Source organism: Emydura macquarii, unplaced genomic scaffold, assembly GCF_026122565.2.
Source record: "Emydura macquarii macquarii isolate MOO-44397 ecotype Brisbane River unplaced genomic scaffold, CSIRO-AGI_Emac_v2 contig_1876, whole genome shotgun sequence".
NCBI lineage: Eukaryota > Metazoa > Chordata > Testudines > Chelidae > Emydura > Emydura macquarii.
In genome coordinates this window covers 1,379,513-1,395,525 of record NW_027132013.1, presented here as the reverse complement: position 1 = coordinate 1,395,525, position 16,013 = coordinate 1,379,513, and the positions used below count along the sequence as shown (strand labels likewise).

The window sequence follows — 16,013 nt, the reverse complement described above, 5'->3', positions numbered from 1 at the left end:
GGCTGTCTGCAGAAAGTGATGGGCCAACAGATGTGGGGAACACTGATGGAGTGCAGGGCGTAAACAGGTGAGCCTGCACTGCCATCACTTAGATGCTAATTAGTTCCCCAGAGGGAGCTGATTGGGATGATTAGATAATCAGGCTGGGTAGGATAAAGATTCAATTAGCCCATCATCCCAAGTCTGATAAAGAGATATAGGAAGGAAGTGCTAGGGGATGATGGATAGAGGTAGCTGAGCCCAGTCATGTAGATGCCTCAGGGAAGGGAGACCACTGTTCCCCTCAGGTCCTGAGGAGAAGGCCCAAATCACTGTAAATAGTGTAAATAGATTGTTGCATGGGGACTGTAGTAGTATTGATTGATGGAGGGAAGTTGAAATAAAAGGTCACTGAGTACACATCTGGTGAAGGTGGTGCAGTTTCTGCAGGGAAGAAGACAGGTGCAGACGCACGCCCTGTGACAGATACCAATGAGCACTGGCTCAGTCTGGCATCTGGACTTAAGCTTTTTTGAAGCAAATCCTTCTACAAAACTACCCTTTGGATTTGTAACAAGAAACTACATGATATTTGTGTAACTTTACTTTTGATTCAGACATTTTACCTGGTTCTGATATGAAAAATTCTGCATTTGCTACCCAAAGGATTCCATTTCCTCTCAGCTGTCTGTATCCGTGTGGGAAAAAAATCCTTCCTGTAAAATATTGTTAAATAAACCAAAAAGATCCCCCGGCCTGTATTGTTAACAGAAACATTCAGATGAGCAAGGATAAAATGCAGAGCTAAACCTGCTTTGAACACTGAGCACCCAGCAACACTGCAAAATCTGCCTAGGTGCAGTAAGATTTTGTCTAACATTTTAAACAAATGCTGCTTACATTAATGCCCATTCTGTATGCCACACTGAATGTTCTCCTGTGTGTGCTTTAAGCCTGTAATCAGACTAGGAAACTATTTTTCTCATTAGCCACTCTGTTGCTAAGGCCTACAAGACAGGATGGAACTCTGGTATCTATGAGAGATGTAGACATGGGGGCTAATAAACGCCTGAATGTTGATTCCTTAACTCATTTCTCGTTCCCCCTTCGGCACCATCTATGGCTACCTGCTATGTCTGAGTTTCATTTAACCTCCAGAAGGTGTCGCTAGAGAACAAATAAAAGTGCTCCTCCCCTTTTGGGAAGTGAGCATTTCACTCTGCAGCGCTCTTGCACGTGGTGGAAATAAGTTTTACCTAATTCAAGTTGCAAACAAAACTATGCAGTTTGCAGAGATTGTACCACTTATGTCTAAATTTAATGAATTTAAGTATAATTAATTTATTTGCAAAATGTACATTTCTACTAACCTACTTATAGCATAGATAAGCACATGCAATGGAGACCTAGGTATTATATAGGATCTTAGTTAAGAATAATTAGAAATGGAAAAGATCTATTAGGTCAAATCCACCTCTCCTGCTCCTAGTACCAGATAGATGTTATGGTTGTTGTTAATAATAATAATAATAATAATAAATAAATGACACTCTGACACAGAATATACCAAATATTAGCTCTGAAATTAACCAAGTGCCAAAGCTAAAAGGCCCTGACTTTCATTAGCACTAAAAATAAAGGGCCCTATCTTACATTTTTCAGAGTTATTATTTAGGCAGGGTATCACTATGATACTAATTTAACCATAAATTCCTTTATTAAATCCAAAGGCGGAATGGTATTTATACAATTGCTCTAAAAATACCTTTAAAAGCCTAAATAACAAGGAATTTATTGCTATGAAACTAACAAAATATTTATAAGGATTTGATCAAGATACTTATAAATAGGCTAATCCCAGGTGTGTTTAGACCCATACTGGTCAGTTCCAACATGGTCAGATAAGTATTAGCAAGGAACCCTTTAAAAGTTTACTTTTTTATACCCTTCAACAAACAAGTGATGTCATTACTTATTATTGGACCTCAGCTAAGGCCAGATTGAAGGAGTTTTTTATATAGTCAATTGTTTACTGCACTTGGTACCCAATTAACCGTGTTCTATTTCTATTTAGCTCAAATCTTAAATAAAATCACACTGGTTTTGGGAAGGGTTACTACAAGTCTAAAACAACCGCTCTTCTTTCTCATGCTCTTATTCTTTTTGGTCGTATGTTTTGGACTTACTGCTCATGCTAATATCCCAACTCAATTTAAAACCATATTTTACCCACTTCTAAATTCCTACACATTTACTCCCTCAGTTAGTCTCCTTGACTTCAGTAAGGCTGGTTTTGTAAGGATTGTTCACAGAGGAAGGATTGCAGTGTCCATGATTTGCACTGGCAGAGGTGAGAACTATGTCTTCATTTGTGTATTTATTCAAACAGCACTTTAAATTGGCATGATATACTGTTGAACTCAGACAATTGCTTATTTTACTCTCCAGTGACACCTTTCTCTACTTGTACTCTTCATACCAAGCAGGTTGGCATTGCACCAGGCAAGAGCTTTTTATGATGGAATATATTTGTCTTCAGCTCTTGTTACACGTTCTGCTTGCTGAACTCATCCAGCTTTTTAAATTAAAAAAAAAAAAAAAAAGCCATGCTTGGTTATTTCCTTGAGATCACTTGTTTTTTATTAGTACTTGTGCTACATAATCCAATCAAAGCCGTGCATTCCACGTGCCCTGCACACACATTTATTCTCCACTTCTTTAGATTATGGATGCATGAGTGGTAAAGAGCAGTTTAAGGCTTCACACGTTAATTGAATCATCTGCATAATCCCCATCAGTGTATTTTGGAACATGCAGCCAAAGAAGCCAGAGCGGGGTGAAATACTGCAGAAAACTATGTGCTTGAAGTTTTATCTGAATTCTTTTGATGTTCTTTGTCTTTGTTTCTTGTTGAGAGCATGGCAAAGGAGTTTACTATTGGAAATGTTCATCAACGTGACTGCCTGAGTATATTTGCAGAAAGTAAATTTTGAATTTGCAATTGTGAACATTTCTATCTGCATGTGGATAAGTGAGACATGGGATAGGTTGTGACCTGGCCAAAGCCACACAAGAAGTGTGTGGCTGAGCTGGGAACTGAATCTTTGTCTCCTGAGTCTCAGCCCAATGCCTTACAATATCTTTCCTGTTTTTATGGAAAACTTGAAATTAATATATATGATCATCCAATCAAGAAAGAGAAACGTAGTATGTGACCTGTGTGTCCAGTGTACTGTGCTTGACCTCTGAATTGCTAGTATCAAATGCTTGAAGAAATATTCACACCAATGTGAGCGATCAATAGGCTGAAGTAAGGTTTATGGAAGGGCTTCAAACACATTTGTTGAGATTGGAGTCATAGGCGGTTTTGAAAAGAGAAAGGGGCTAAAATGAATGTCTAAATTGCTCTCTGTAGATGGTTCACCCAGCTCTACGAGACCAGCACCTAGATATTAATATAAGACAATGAGGGCCAAAAACAGTTACATAAGTAAAACTCCCATTTAAGGCCCCCATTCAGCGAAGTATTTAAGCAAGTGAATTGTCCCATTGACTACTATGAAAGCAAGATTATATACCTACTTTGTAGTTCTGCAGTACTGAGAGAAGCACTGGATAAATCACACTAAAATGGTGAACTAAAATTGCTCCTAATGACCATAAAAACTATATGTCTTTAAAGAGAAATGAAGAACAGAAGTAGTCATGTGAGAGGGGAGCATTAACCATGAAGGACTATGGAGAGGAGAAAACACGTTTTTCTTGCTTTCATTGTCTGATATCCCTTCGACTACCTTTCTATACTTTCATCTTTTGTAAATTTCAGTTTGTGTTTTTTCTCTAAATACAACTTTTCTTCAATACCATGTTTTTCTCCTTCTTCATTCCTCTCCCTTCTGTGTTACCATGAGTTGGGTTTTCTCTCCTATCTTGTATCTAGTGCTTGAGTCTTAAAAGAAGTGCCAGAAGGTACCTACACTACTATCATTCGTAAGAATTAGTACCAGATGTTCCGGCTCCCAAAAAAGGGTTGGAAAGGCATTCTGGAGCATGATGGCATGACATAAACCCTGCTCTCATCGGGTATTATCTCCCCAAGCCTGCTTAATTTGTGTTCAGAGCTCTGCTCCATCTGTCTGAGCCAAGCAGGGATTATGTTCTCCTGAATTGCCTTGTGGGGAACTTCCCAGCACCATATGGACTGGTACCTTTTTTTTGTGGGGGGATCAGAAGATACTGTACACCAAAGTACTTCTCCTATGCTGTGGAAATCTTGAAGCCTGGACTATCCCTTTACACATGCTTCTAGGAGCAGGACATCTTGATTCAACTTCAGTTGATGTCAATGAAAAATGTTCCATTGACTTCAAAGAGAATTGGATCAGGTCATTAAAGACATCCCCATGGCTGATTCTAAAAGGGCAATGGGAGTGAACAGCCAGTGATGTTGCTTTTCCTTGTAATCTTATTCCTTTCTTTTCCCTCTAGCATTTTAGATTCCATCCCCCCCTCTTTACATCATGCAAATTGTATTACTTGCTGTAGGAGTATAAGTAAGGAGGAATGTTAAGATTATATACTTTAAATGGGAGAGGCTTTTTATTCAGCTTCGTTAAGTGAAATAAACTAAACTGTGAAATATGCATAATAGCAGAGAATTCAGCCTTGGGCCCAAAATTTCTCACTTCCTGTCACTCTCAGAGAAGGACAAAAAGTGGCACATTTAATTCTGTTTTGCGGTTTTTGTTCTTTTTGGATGAATAATTAATAGCTGTAGCAATGTTTTAATGAGATGTGAGTTTCCATTAGAAAACATGTGTTAGTGAGCACAGACAGTCTACTCTGTGGTAAACAGGTGTGCTGAATAGTAGTGAAAAATCATTGAGAGCCAGATCCTCAGCTGGTGTAAATTGGGGTAGCACCACTGAGCAGAACCCTGAAATGGGAGTGATGCTGATTTACATCAGCTGAGGATCTAGCCCAATACAAATTAGACAGAAGGTACTAACTGTGCATAGAGAACTGGCGTAACCAGGGAGTAGAGCTGGCTGCCTTAGGGGCAGATTGTCATTGACTTCAAGTCAATAGAGCAATGACAATTTACACTAGTGGAGAATAGGCCCTATGGTTTTAGTGTGGTCAGTCTGATTCTGATCTCATTTTTCAAAGTGTAAATCAACACTAATTACATTGAAGACAATACATTAACGCCAGTGTGTGAGTATAGATGTATTTATGGAGATTTGGTCAGCCTTGACACTGACTGGCTGGTATCCACCCCTGGTCTTCAAAGGTTCTGAAACCCACGCTGCTTACTCAAAGAAATGATCAGTCAGTTTGCCTTCAAAAGCTAAGGGGATCCTTGTTTGGGCACCAGTTATGGGAGGACTATATGGTTAGTACTGTGGACAGCTAGGTGCATCACAGAATTATCTCTATGATCTACCCTGGCACTCCGTAGTTCTGAACCCTGACATTTGTGGGTTTCCAGATGGAAACACAATTTTCCAGTTTAAACAAATCAAATCAAAATGTAGTGGGTTAATAGCAAATAGTCACATTAATGAGCCAATTACTGGGTCTGTGTAGATATTTCAAGACATTTGAGGTAAAGGGTCAGTCCACTGACATCTCAACCATCGTACAAAAATCCCAACTCAAATATAATTTAAAAAATGCAAAACTAGCAAAAAATTGAAACTGAAATCAAAAGAAAACATCAGTCATGTATTCCCTCAATCATGCCCATAGAGGAATAGTTCCTGTTCTCAGACAGATGCTTATAAGTTTCTTTTATATTTTGGTACTCATCAGCTCAACTTTGAACAGCCTTTTTAACAACACAATATTTGGATGAAAGATTAGACTTGAATTGGGTCAGAGCAAAAATATTGGTCTCTAAATATCACAATTTTGTCTATCACTTTTTATATGCAGGCCTTTCTGTCTCACAGGTGCAAAATGAGGTCTGAATCAGGCCTTCCACGTATGCAGTGTGTTTGAGATCATGGTGTATATTAAGTTTATTATTTTTTACAGTTGTTAGCTGGTGGATGATTCAATTAACAAAGCTTATCCTCAAGGGGGGCAAAAAAGGACACAAATGTAGAAAGTTCAGATAACATTACAGTTCTGCAGCTAACCAACAAAATGGATTGTGTGTCATTACATTAAAAATGATTTTTGAAACATACTGTATACTTAATCTGTATGTAGAATTTCAATTTGTAATAATTTTTAGGGAGTAAATAACTTATTAGTATTGTTTTCTACACAATATTCTTCCATTATACTGTATGGTTAGAACATCTATTGAAGTTTGAACTGAAGTCAGAGAGTTTGTTAGCATAATTAGGCACAAGGGAGATCACAATAGCTGTTTTGCAGACTGTAGCCAGTCTCTCACCCCTAACTGTATTTGCATTTGTTATTTACAGGCTTGCAAAGATTTTGTGAAGATATAGAGATGATGATTGGATTTCAGCCAAGCAAATTCTGGAGAGTCTGTTGGGCATTTGTGACCCCGACTATTTTAACTGTAAGGAAAAGAATTTTCTGAATGTCTCCTGTTTTCTGAGAGTTTTTTCTGCTTTGTTTATAAAACCTGCTGTTTTATAATAATTATAGCTCAGAAATATATACCTTTCAATGGTGTTTGTGTGCATATATGCGCATACGTGTGTGTGTGTAAACACACCCATATGTACGTATACCCACCCACACATATACACTTATATATACAATCCTACGGTCTTCTCACAGGCAAAACACACTTTGACTTCTATGGGAATTTTAACTGTGTTAGGACTCAGGAACTGATCCTGTAGGTCCAGATTCAGCAAAGCACTTAAGCACATGCATAATACCCATGGAAGTAGATATTAGCCGTGTTAAAGTTAAGCACATACTAAAGTGCTTTATTTATTCAAATTTTTAAAATACATCCATAGGCACCCATAAAATGCTATGCTGAATGGGATGGACTTAAGCATATATTTAAAGTTAAGCACTTAATTAAGCGAATTTCTGAATTGGCACTTCCGTGTGTGATCCAGTTCTACTGTTGTAGTAGTAGAAGTAGTACACACATCTTTCTCCAGGAGTGATGGTGGGCCATAACAATTTCTTACCTAGGGTGAGGACTGGCTTCTCTTGGCACTTATCAGGGACCAATAACAAATGCTGTGCTCTATTTGAAGCTATGTCATTGTACCAAACAAATTCAGTTCTAGTGAACAGTATGTTCTTCTGTATGCTGGTTCTGAATTGCACAAACACCATACAGAACACTATACACCAAGAGAAGACTTAGTTTCTTTTTCTTTCTAAAACTGGAGCAAAAATGAGGTCAGCTACTCAGTTATTAAAAGCAATGCTTCACAGTGCCAGTAAGTGGCACTGTGTGCTAGTAGTTTGGTTGAGAGATCTCTAATGAAACATAAGTTGATATTTTAGGGGGCAAAATCCACATAATTTTTCTGCTGCTGTCAAGGTCAATGTGGAAACTGGATTATCTTGTATGGTCTTCATTTTTTTAAAAACAGGAATATATATGAAAATGATAGTTTTTTATTTTTGTAACTCCGTACCAAACATGTGCATGGTACTATGACTAATTTCCTTTTGTTCTTTTACTATAATTTTAGACTTGCATTTAATTAAAAAAAATGTACGCAAAGGCTCTGAATTTTAAAATCAGTAAAGGAATGTTTTCCATTTGCTAGAGTCAAAATAGGGGATTTGTGGGCTTGGGTAGCCTGGGTTCTAAATCCCTAGCACACCTCATCTCCTTTTGAATCTGGCCATAGTGTTGTACTTTTTTTTACAACCATTAAGCATTGGCACTGGAATGAGAGAACCTGCCTTTGATTCTAAAACTTCTGGTTTACTGCTGAGCCTAAACCAAGATTTAAGAACTGCCAGCATTCAAGGATCAGAATAAAAAATTGAATCTTGGTCTCCCCTATGGTCTCTCACCACACATTGCAAGCAAACCATGAGGCCAGCTCAAGGCCACATGTTTCGACTGAGCTACAAGAACGGTAAAATATAATATCTAGAGATAAATTGATAGAGAAAAATGATTTTATATTGATCAGTCATGATACAATCATTCTGTAATAGTCAAAAAGCACAGAAAACAAAGCAGTATCTCTTCCTACTATGGCCATCTGCAATATTAGTATTTGAATGTTTTAAGATTAGAATTTAAATTATTTAATGTCTCCAGAAATAAAACTGATCATTTTTATATGTGCCTTCACATAGTTATATTGCTGTAAATCTTCTGCATGCAATTATTGTGCACATAGGCAGTTCACAAAAGTTACTGAATTATGCACTAATGTAAGCAGATGTATTGCTATTTATACAGTAAATGAAATGGAGTAACTTAAACATAATTATGTTAGGAAATATTGCCAATAGACCATGTCATAAAGCTTATTACCCTAGGAACAAGATTCTAATATTAATTCTGATGGTGTAAATCTAGGATTTGATTTCAATGGAATTATGCTGGCTGTACGTTGGTGAAACTGAGATCAGAATGTGGCTCTAAATTTGCAGAAGTATTATGGATTATATAGGATGTGTGTACATCTGACTATGCTCATTTACAGAAAGTGTGCATGTAAATCCTACTGTGTGTATGTGTGTTGCTTCTTAAAACATATTTTCTTTGTTTTCAGTTTATTCTTTGCTTTAGCTTTTACCAATGGGAACCAATGACCTATGGAGCTTACCACTATCCAGGCTGGTCGATGGTCCTTGGGTGGCTGATGCTGGCCTGCTCTGTTATTTGGATCCCTATTATGTTCGTGATAAAAATGCACCTCGCTCCTGGCAAATTTATTGAGGTAATTCTTGAACATCCCACCCTTTTAAAAATATAGTCACAGAGGATTATATTCTGTATTTTACACTGATTAATGTGATGGGGACTGTTGACAATTTTCTAATACACTTGTTTGTTTTACAGTACAAAGTTCAGGTGCTCGGTTGATTGAAATGCACACTTACTGCTCCCCTATTCTTCAGCAAAACGCTACTAAAACACTATAGGCTTGATCCTGTGAGAATTGAAGGAGCTCAGACCCTTACAGGATTGGGCTCTAAAACAGGGTGACCAGATGTCCTGATTTTATAGGGACAGCCCCAATATTCGGGGCTTTTTCTTATATAGGAGCCTATTCCCCCTCTCCCCCAAACTCCTGTCACGATTTTTCACACTTGCTATCTGGTCACCCTACCCTAAAATGGTGTCAGGTGCAGACAACTTAATCGCTGTTCTTTCCGTTGTTTGGTTGGTCTCAGATCTTCCTCTTGTGGAAGCACAATGTGGAACTAGGAAGCAGCAGGTACTAGAAAGTCGTAAGGAGATTCAGGCACTAGAAAGTTTCGGACAATAGAAGGTTAGGCAACTCTAGAGAGAGAGTCATACAACAGGAAGCATCAGTCCTTAGAAGATGACCGGCACTAGGTATCATCTGGACATATCACCCTAAATGTCCTGCTTGCAACTCAAGCTGCATATGGTGAAAATGAGCTCTTTTTCTTCCCTCTCAAACCACTTTGCTTCTTCATTGCATTGAAAACACCCTAATCCTCTTTGTCACATAGACTTAGGACTCTGTGTTTTGGTTTGCTTGATTCCTTCCTCCTGCATTTCAGGGTTCTGCTGATTCTCCTTCTCTAAAATCAACCCTTCCCTATAGCACCTATGGTTAATATGTTTGGCCATTCCTTGGCTGCCTCCCATCTTGGCTTCCACAACCTCCCCTTCACTTGCATTCCAATTTCCCATCTTGCTCCCCTCTAATTCTTTCAGAACGATATGGCTAAAAATATCTCCTGTGCTAACTACTTGGACCATATCACCCCTTCACTTTGAATCCCTTCACTGGACTTCTTCCACCATTTAATCAATTCAGTCCTCTCATCCCTTGATGCTCACTGTGCCCTGGCCTACATACCTGCACTCATTTCATGCCACTCCCTTCTTTGCCTGTCACCTCTCCTTTGGTCTCCTCTCCCTTTCCTCTTCATACTGTATTCCATGCTACCCCCTATTGTCCTATTTTCACTCCCTATTCTAACGCAACAGGCACCCACACACTCCTCCTTCCAGAGCCATCTTTGCAACTCACTTCTGTAAAACCCACAGAGGCTGTGGAAAGAAGGGGAAAAAAAAGGTGTTCTAGGTCTCTCCAAGTGTCAGGCTGTCCACACCACAGGGCAATGACCACATCTTCATCTGTTTTGGACAGAACCAAGGTGCTTGATATTCAGTGCTGGAAAACCCATCAGACTGTTGAATGCATCTTGCACTAGACAGCCATGTACTACACTAGAGGGCACTAGAGTGCATCAGGCTATAGAAAGAACATAGTGCACTACAAGTGAAGCAAGAAAAGGTTAGATTTATTCTTTTGCCTTTTTCCAACTCTGATCTAGTATCAGAGCTATGGGCCTCAGTTGGAAGTTGGAAAAGAGCAATAAAAGAACTGGTGCTCCTTGTTACAAGCCATGACTCAGTTTTCCTCACTGAGAAATAGTACTCTGCTTCTGAGTCCTAATTTATCCATTTGAGATGGGGATTATTTATTGCCTCATAGAGCAGAGCACTCTCCTTAGTGTCCTTTAACCAGAGACCCAAGGAAATGCAAAAAGAGCCATACCTTGTGTGAAAGAGGGAAAGGGTGTAGCTGCAGTTATTTCAGCTTTAGTACAGTATTTCCTAAACCATTGAGTCTGCTGCATAAATTTATTATGGTTGATTTGGGAGGTAAAGGTTGCAAACTGGTAATTAAGCAGAGATTAAAATAACTGATGTAGAGACTTGATTCACTTTAATAGGTAATAAACATATAATTGTTCCCTCTTAAACCATCAGAAATATGTTTTTTTTCCCTTTATATATATATATAAATGCTCCAACCAAATTATATCTTCAGTAAAGAGATCAGTGGGAAGATTTTCATTGTTAGTAATTTTGCCAGGTTAATCTACTTCTTTTTTTGTTTGTGTTTTTGTGTGTGTATGTGTGTGCGTTTTTTGCCACAGGTAGAAGTGATATATTTTGTCATCCGCTAATTTAAAATCTTTGCTCACTCATAGCAATGTATTACTTTTTAGTCATTTGTATACTTTTGGGAAATATGCTAAACAAAAATCCAATTATTTTGATGCAGCTACCCACTGCTTAGACGATTGGGCCAAGTAATTGAGCACATGTCCTTTAGTGAGTGAATTTAGCAATCTGTGGCAGTGGTTATGAGATCCCTTTGTATGGTGTGGGGGGAGAATATATAATTAAAATCTGGACATTTTATCATCTATTAATCTTGCAAATGTGTGCAAAACAAACACTGAGCAGCAGAGCATTTTAATATCCCTTTGCAAGATATTGTCAGTAATTTCAGATCAGCCCCACCTAGTTTCCTCCGTTAAATTGTAATTCTGCTCTATTTAAGATTTAAGAGAATACAAGATATTTTTTTTCTCTCCCCCGCCGTGCAGAGGCTCAAGCTGGTCTGCTCTCCACAGCCTGACTGGGGCCCATTTTTGGCTAAACACCGTGGCGAACATTACAAGAATATGATTGATCCACTGGGAACTTCCTCCCTCGGACTTAAACTGCCAGTGAAAGATTTAGAATTGGGAACCCAATGCTAGTAATTCCTATACTGGTGGCAATAATGTGTACAGCCTTTTTTTTATTATTTTATTAGTTTCCCATTGTCTCCTTTGTTCTTTTTCACAGTTCCTGAAAGTGGTTGCTTAGAAAGTAGGACTTACTGTTGCATGCTGTAGTGAAGAGCTAGATGGCCACTTTAAGTACTGGATTTTTTTTAGTGGTGCCCATGACCTATTGTTTTCGCTGTGAAATAGCAATATGACCTCATGCAACAGGTCTGCCCCTGTTTTTTGCTTGACATGTACAACCCAGCAGGAATGGTCATTGAGTTTAACCATTTAGATAGGGAAATGATTTCTGCTGGTGTAGAGCCAGTTCAGCTCTGTTGCACCCAGGCAACTCCTTTGACATGGGACTGAGAATTCCTTACCAGTGAAACTGAAAGGAAAGTTTGATCATTGGGATTGCCTGGGAGGGACTGAGTGAATAATGTGGCCCATTTGACCGGATTCTGATCTATGTACGCTGGTGTAAATCCAGAGTGACACCATTGGCCCTGATGGAGTCACTCTGGATTTACACTGATAGCAGAATTTGGTCTATGGAGTCTGCAAACAATCCTTCTATTAAATAAATACTGATAACACTGATGCTTCTTTCAAGGTTTTCTGACTCAATCAAGGAGTTAACCTTTAAACACTGGGCACTGGTGTCTGATGCATGACATCAGAGCAGGAAGAACTTAATGAGCCATTCAACACTTTTGAGGAGAAAAATAAAAGCACATGTAAAATATATTATTTGTCATCAGGCCTACAGTTGTATTTGAGTCTGAAAGCTGGTTTGAAATATTATCATAAGGAGGCAGATGGGCACCACTATTAATTTCATGCATTTCCATTAATAAGTTGATATTTGTCTTTTTTCATTAAAAAATGCCTCAGTTACACTGAGTATCTAAATCTTCACTCCACTGGCAAACTGCACACGTAAATACAAAACCAGTTTTATTAACTTCATCCAAGTATTCTGAATAGGTTTTCTTTGCTATCTTCACTTTTGTTTAAAATCTCCCGTAAAGAAGCCATCACATAATTTGTGCCTAATTTTATATTCTTACAATAGTAGATGTAGTCTAGTTTCCACATGACAAGTTATCTGAATTTAGCTGTGCAGTTCAACTTTGTGATTCCCTTATTTGTTCTCTTCTAAACTTCTTTATATAACCTGTAGATATATTCTTCTCTTTCAGCCAAAGGGGAAATAGCTGAACCCCTATTTCTGTCTCTCTCTTTATTATATATACAGTATGTAAATTCAAGACAATATCCTCTTATAACAATCTGAGCTGTGTATAGGTTATTTTCCTTAATTTTTTGCTATCAGTCTTTTCATTAAAAACAATTAAATACAACAGAGTTGTAAGACTGGATAGACAAAATTATAAGGAAGAGAATGGATAGTTCAGTAGAGTGATGTTATAACTTTGCATTGCAGTAGTACATCCTCTATCACTGCATTTTAGAAATCCAGTATATGTATGGCAATATGAGTACTAATCTTAAATATTTCTATTATCTAATGGATGGAGTAAAAATGGAGATTTTTTAAGAGTACCCTTAATTAACTGAATATAAATTACCCCAATTTATTGTAAGTGCACTATAAAGAGGGAGAAAAATATGTCTTCAGTAATTAGCAAAACTGCAACCTTTATTATCCTGTCGTATTCTATACATACATATGAGATTTTTTAAGAATGATCAATGTTCATGTAGTGTGTGCTAGTGATGTTTTATGTCCCTATAAATATCTTATTAACCAGTGTAGAGATATGGTGAGTTTAGAATAGTGTAGCCTGGGTTTTTTCCCCCCACTATTGTAGTAGCCAATCTAAATGTAATTTTCTTTCAGGGGACTGTTTATATCATGTTCTTTTTTTGTCTGTTTGTATTCACATTACAGGGTCTCAGGTAAATCTTCAGTTAAAGTGTGTCTGTAGATGTGATGTTTTCATCCTGTTGAAGAAAACAAAACAAAAAAACAAAAAAACTAGACCTTAATGCAACATTTGCAAAAGAAATAGTTTATTTTGTATATATATATATGTTAAAAAATTGATCATTTTGCTCCACTTTCACTTTCAAGGGGCAAATAATATTGTCACTGATTGACACTTGCTAGAGATGTTCAATCCTCAGGCAGTATACATGAAGCACAATCAAATATTTGTCATTAAATGAAGTGGGAATAGATTTTGAAGCAGTCTATCACTGGCCCCTAAATCTGTATTATGCTTTTTTCAGTTTGCTATCTTTATTTGTCCCTGTATTGCACAGAGTACTAAGATTGTGACCCTTCCACAAGCATCTCTGCCTTAAAGCTGTGCCAACTTGATTCGGCTTGCCAGCTGATTCAATATAGAGCTGCTATTGTAACTTGTTCTTGGTTTTATTTCCCTGTGTGAGCAATGTTTGAGGAGCTACCCCTTTATTGGCATGATGAAATTTCATAGACACAAGATGAAAATTAGCCCTTCCAAGCTTCCATGACTTGGGGGCAGAAGGAGAAAGAAAACTATCTCACACTAAAATGAATTACCAGCTCTCTTTCCAACTGGAAAGGTAAAGAAAGGAGCCTAAATCAATCAGCACCATCTATTGGGAATGGTATGTTTTCACCAGGATGAACAGTTCTTGGCCTCTTTTTATCCTTACTGGCTAAAACCTGAGATTGATTTTTTTGGAGCCCAACCCAATTTCTACTAATTACTGCTGTTGATATTTTAAAAAAATATTATCAATATTGCCATGTTTGTTAGGAAATGGTGAGTTAGATTAATAGTTGTGAATCTTTTTCACTTGCTGTCTTGTTTTTCAGAAGATACATTTGTTTGAACTGAGATTAACTAACTCTGTAAACTGGAACTGGTAACTACCACTGTGCAAGGATATCAGTTGCTTACTTTCTGTTTTAAAAGTGTAAAGATAAATCATCTGAAGGGACACTGTTAGGTTAACAATAAAATAAATAAATATAAATAAAACCTCCTTAACTGTCTTTAGTTGGGTTACCAAAAGGAGGGGAATATGAAAAATAATTACTTTTCATGATTCATGTAGTTGTACTGCTTTTTTGCACTTCACTCAAGCTTTGGTCCTGCTTCCACTGAAGTCAATGGCACAGAATCGGGCTTTCAGTTGAAACCCTGAAAATAGACTAATCTGTTTTCATTTTTGTTTCTAGTCAGTTTCACTTTCTGGTTTATATGTGCCACTGTTTGGCTTGCAAAAACTGCAGGGGAAATTTTAAATCCAAAGAAACACACACGAAAAAAAAACAACACTGTTTTCAGTTTAACTAAAAAACTGGAAATACTTCTGTTAAGTTTTTTAAAAGTTTGTTTTATTTACCAAAACTAAAAGTTCATGTTAAATTACCCAGCAGTGTCCCTTTAAATGACAAGTAATGTTACAGTTGGGGAAAGCACTTTATCATCATCTAGTAAAGTTTGCACATACTTTATGAGCATATTCTAAACATGCAAGTATTTCAGTAACTGATTAAATATCAGCAAATATTTTAATGAGTGGGGAAAAAGCCATATTTTCAAAATGGAGTCCTATTTATGTGCAGGTCTATCAGTCTTGCAAGTAAAAAAAAAATCAAAACTGATGAGGGTTGCCTCTTGCGATTTTTTTAAAAATGAGATTGAATTTTTGGTCCAGCTGAGATGCACTATTACATGCATTAAAATTATACTTAATGCAAAACTTTGCCATTTTCAAATTCTTTGGGGTCTTCCTAGTGTTTTTAATATGCAAGCAATGTAAAAACCTGTGTTTCAATTAAACACAACAGTGCATTGTTTCCAAAAGAAGGGTTTAACAAAATTACCTTTAACTGCAAAAGACTTGGAATGTCTTTATACTAATGTTTCATTTGGGTCAAGTTATCCTTTTGTTAGGTTTTGCTCCATTGATTGTATAGATGTGCCTCAGCACTGAAGATCATCACTTCTCATTTACTGTAGTTTCCTCTTGCCATTTCCAATTAATTTGTTTTATCATTGACCCTTTATTTCAATACATGCACAGTTATGTGACTTATAATGATCTCTTGCTAGCTATGTTTTAATGGTTGCTTTTTTCATGCAGACATTGATTTTTCTTTTTATTTTGCAATCTCAATTTAAGAGAGACTATTATGGACTGTTGATGTTTTCAGTTGCAGGCTGCATGGCTTTGGCATGCAATGCTCATGGTTAGGAGGAAGTGTTTTAGCTCAGCTTCCTAAAAGCTGCCATGACACTAGCTCTGGTGGATTTATGAGATGCTTGTTTCTTAGCTTATTGTTAAACTTCTGTAAATAATATACTGTATCTGTGAAATAGCTG

At 37.3% G+C, this 16,013-nt stretch overlaps 1 protein-coding gene across 1 annotated transcript in view; it reads left to right on the top strand.

The window, feature by feature from the left end:
* The window catches only part of SLC6A5 (solute carrier family 6 member 5), a 47,000-nt gene extending 35,345 nt beyond the window's left edge, over nt 1–11,655 (top strand). Inside the window, exons 13-15 of the mRNA XM_067558089.1 lie at nt 6,417–6,517; nt 8,670–8,837; nt 11,500–11,655. Coding sequence (XP_067414190.1) covers nt 6,417–6,517; nt 8,670–8,837; nt 11,500–11,655 — 425 coding nt within the window. The remainder of the gene's footprint in view (nt 1–6,416; nt 6,518–8,669; nt 8,838–11,499) is intronic.
* Nucleotides 11,656–16,013: the final 4,358 nt, after the last annotated feature.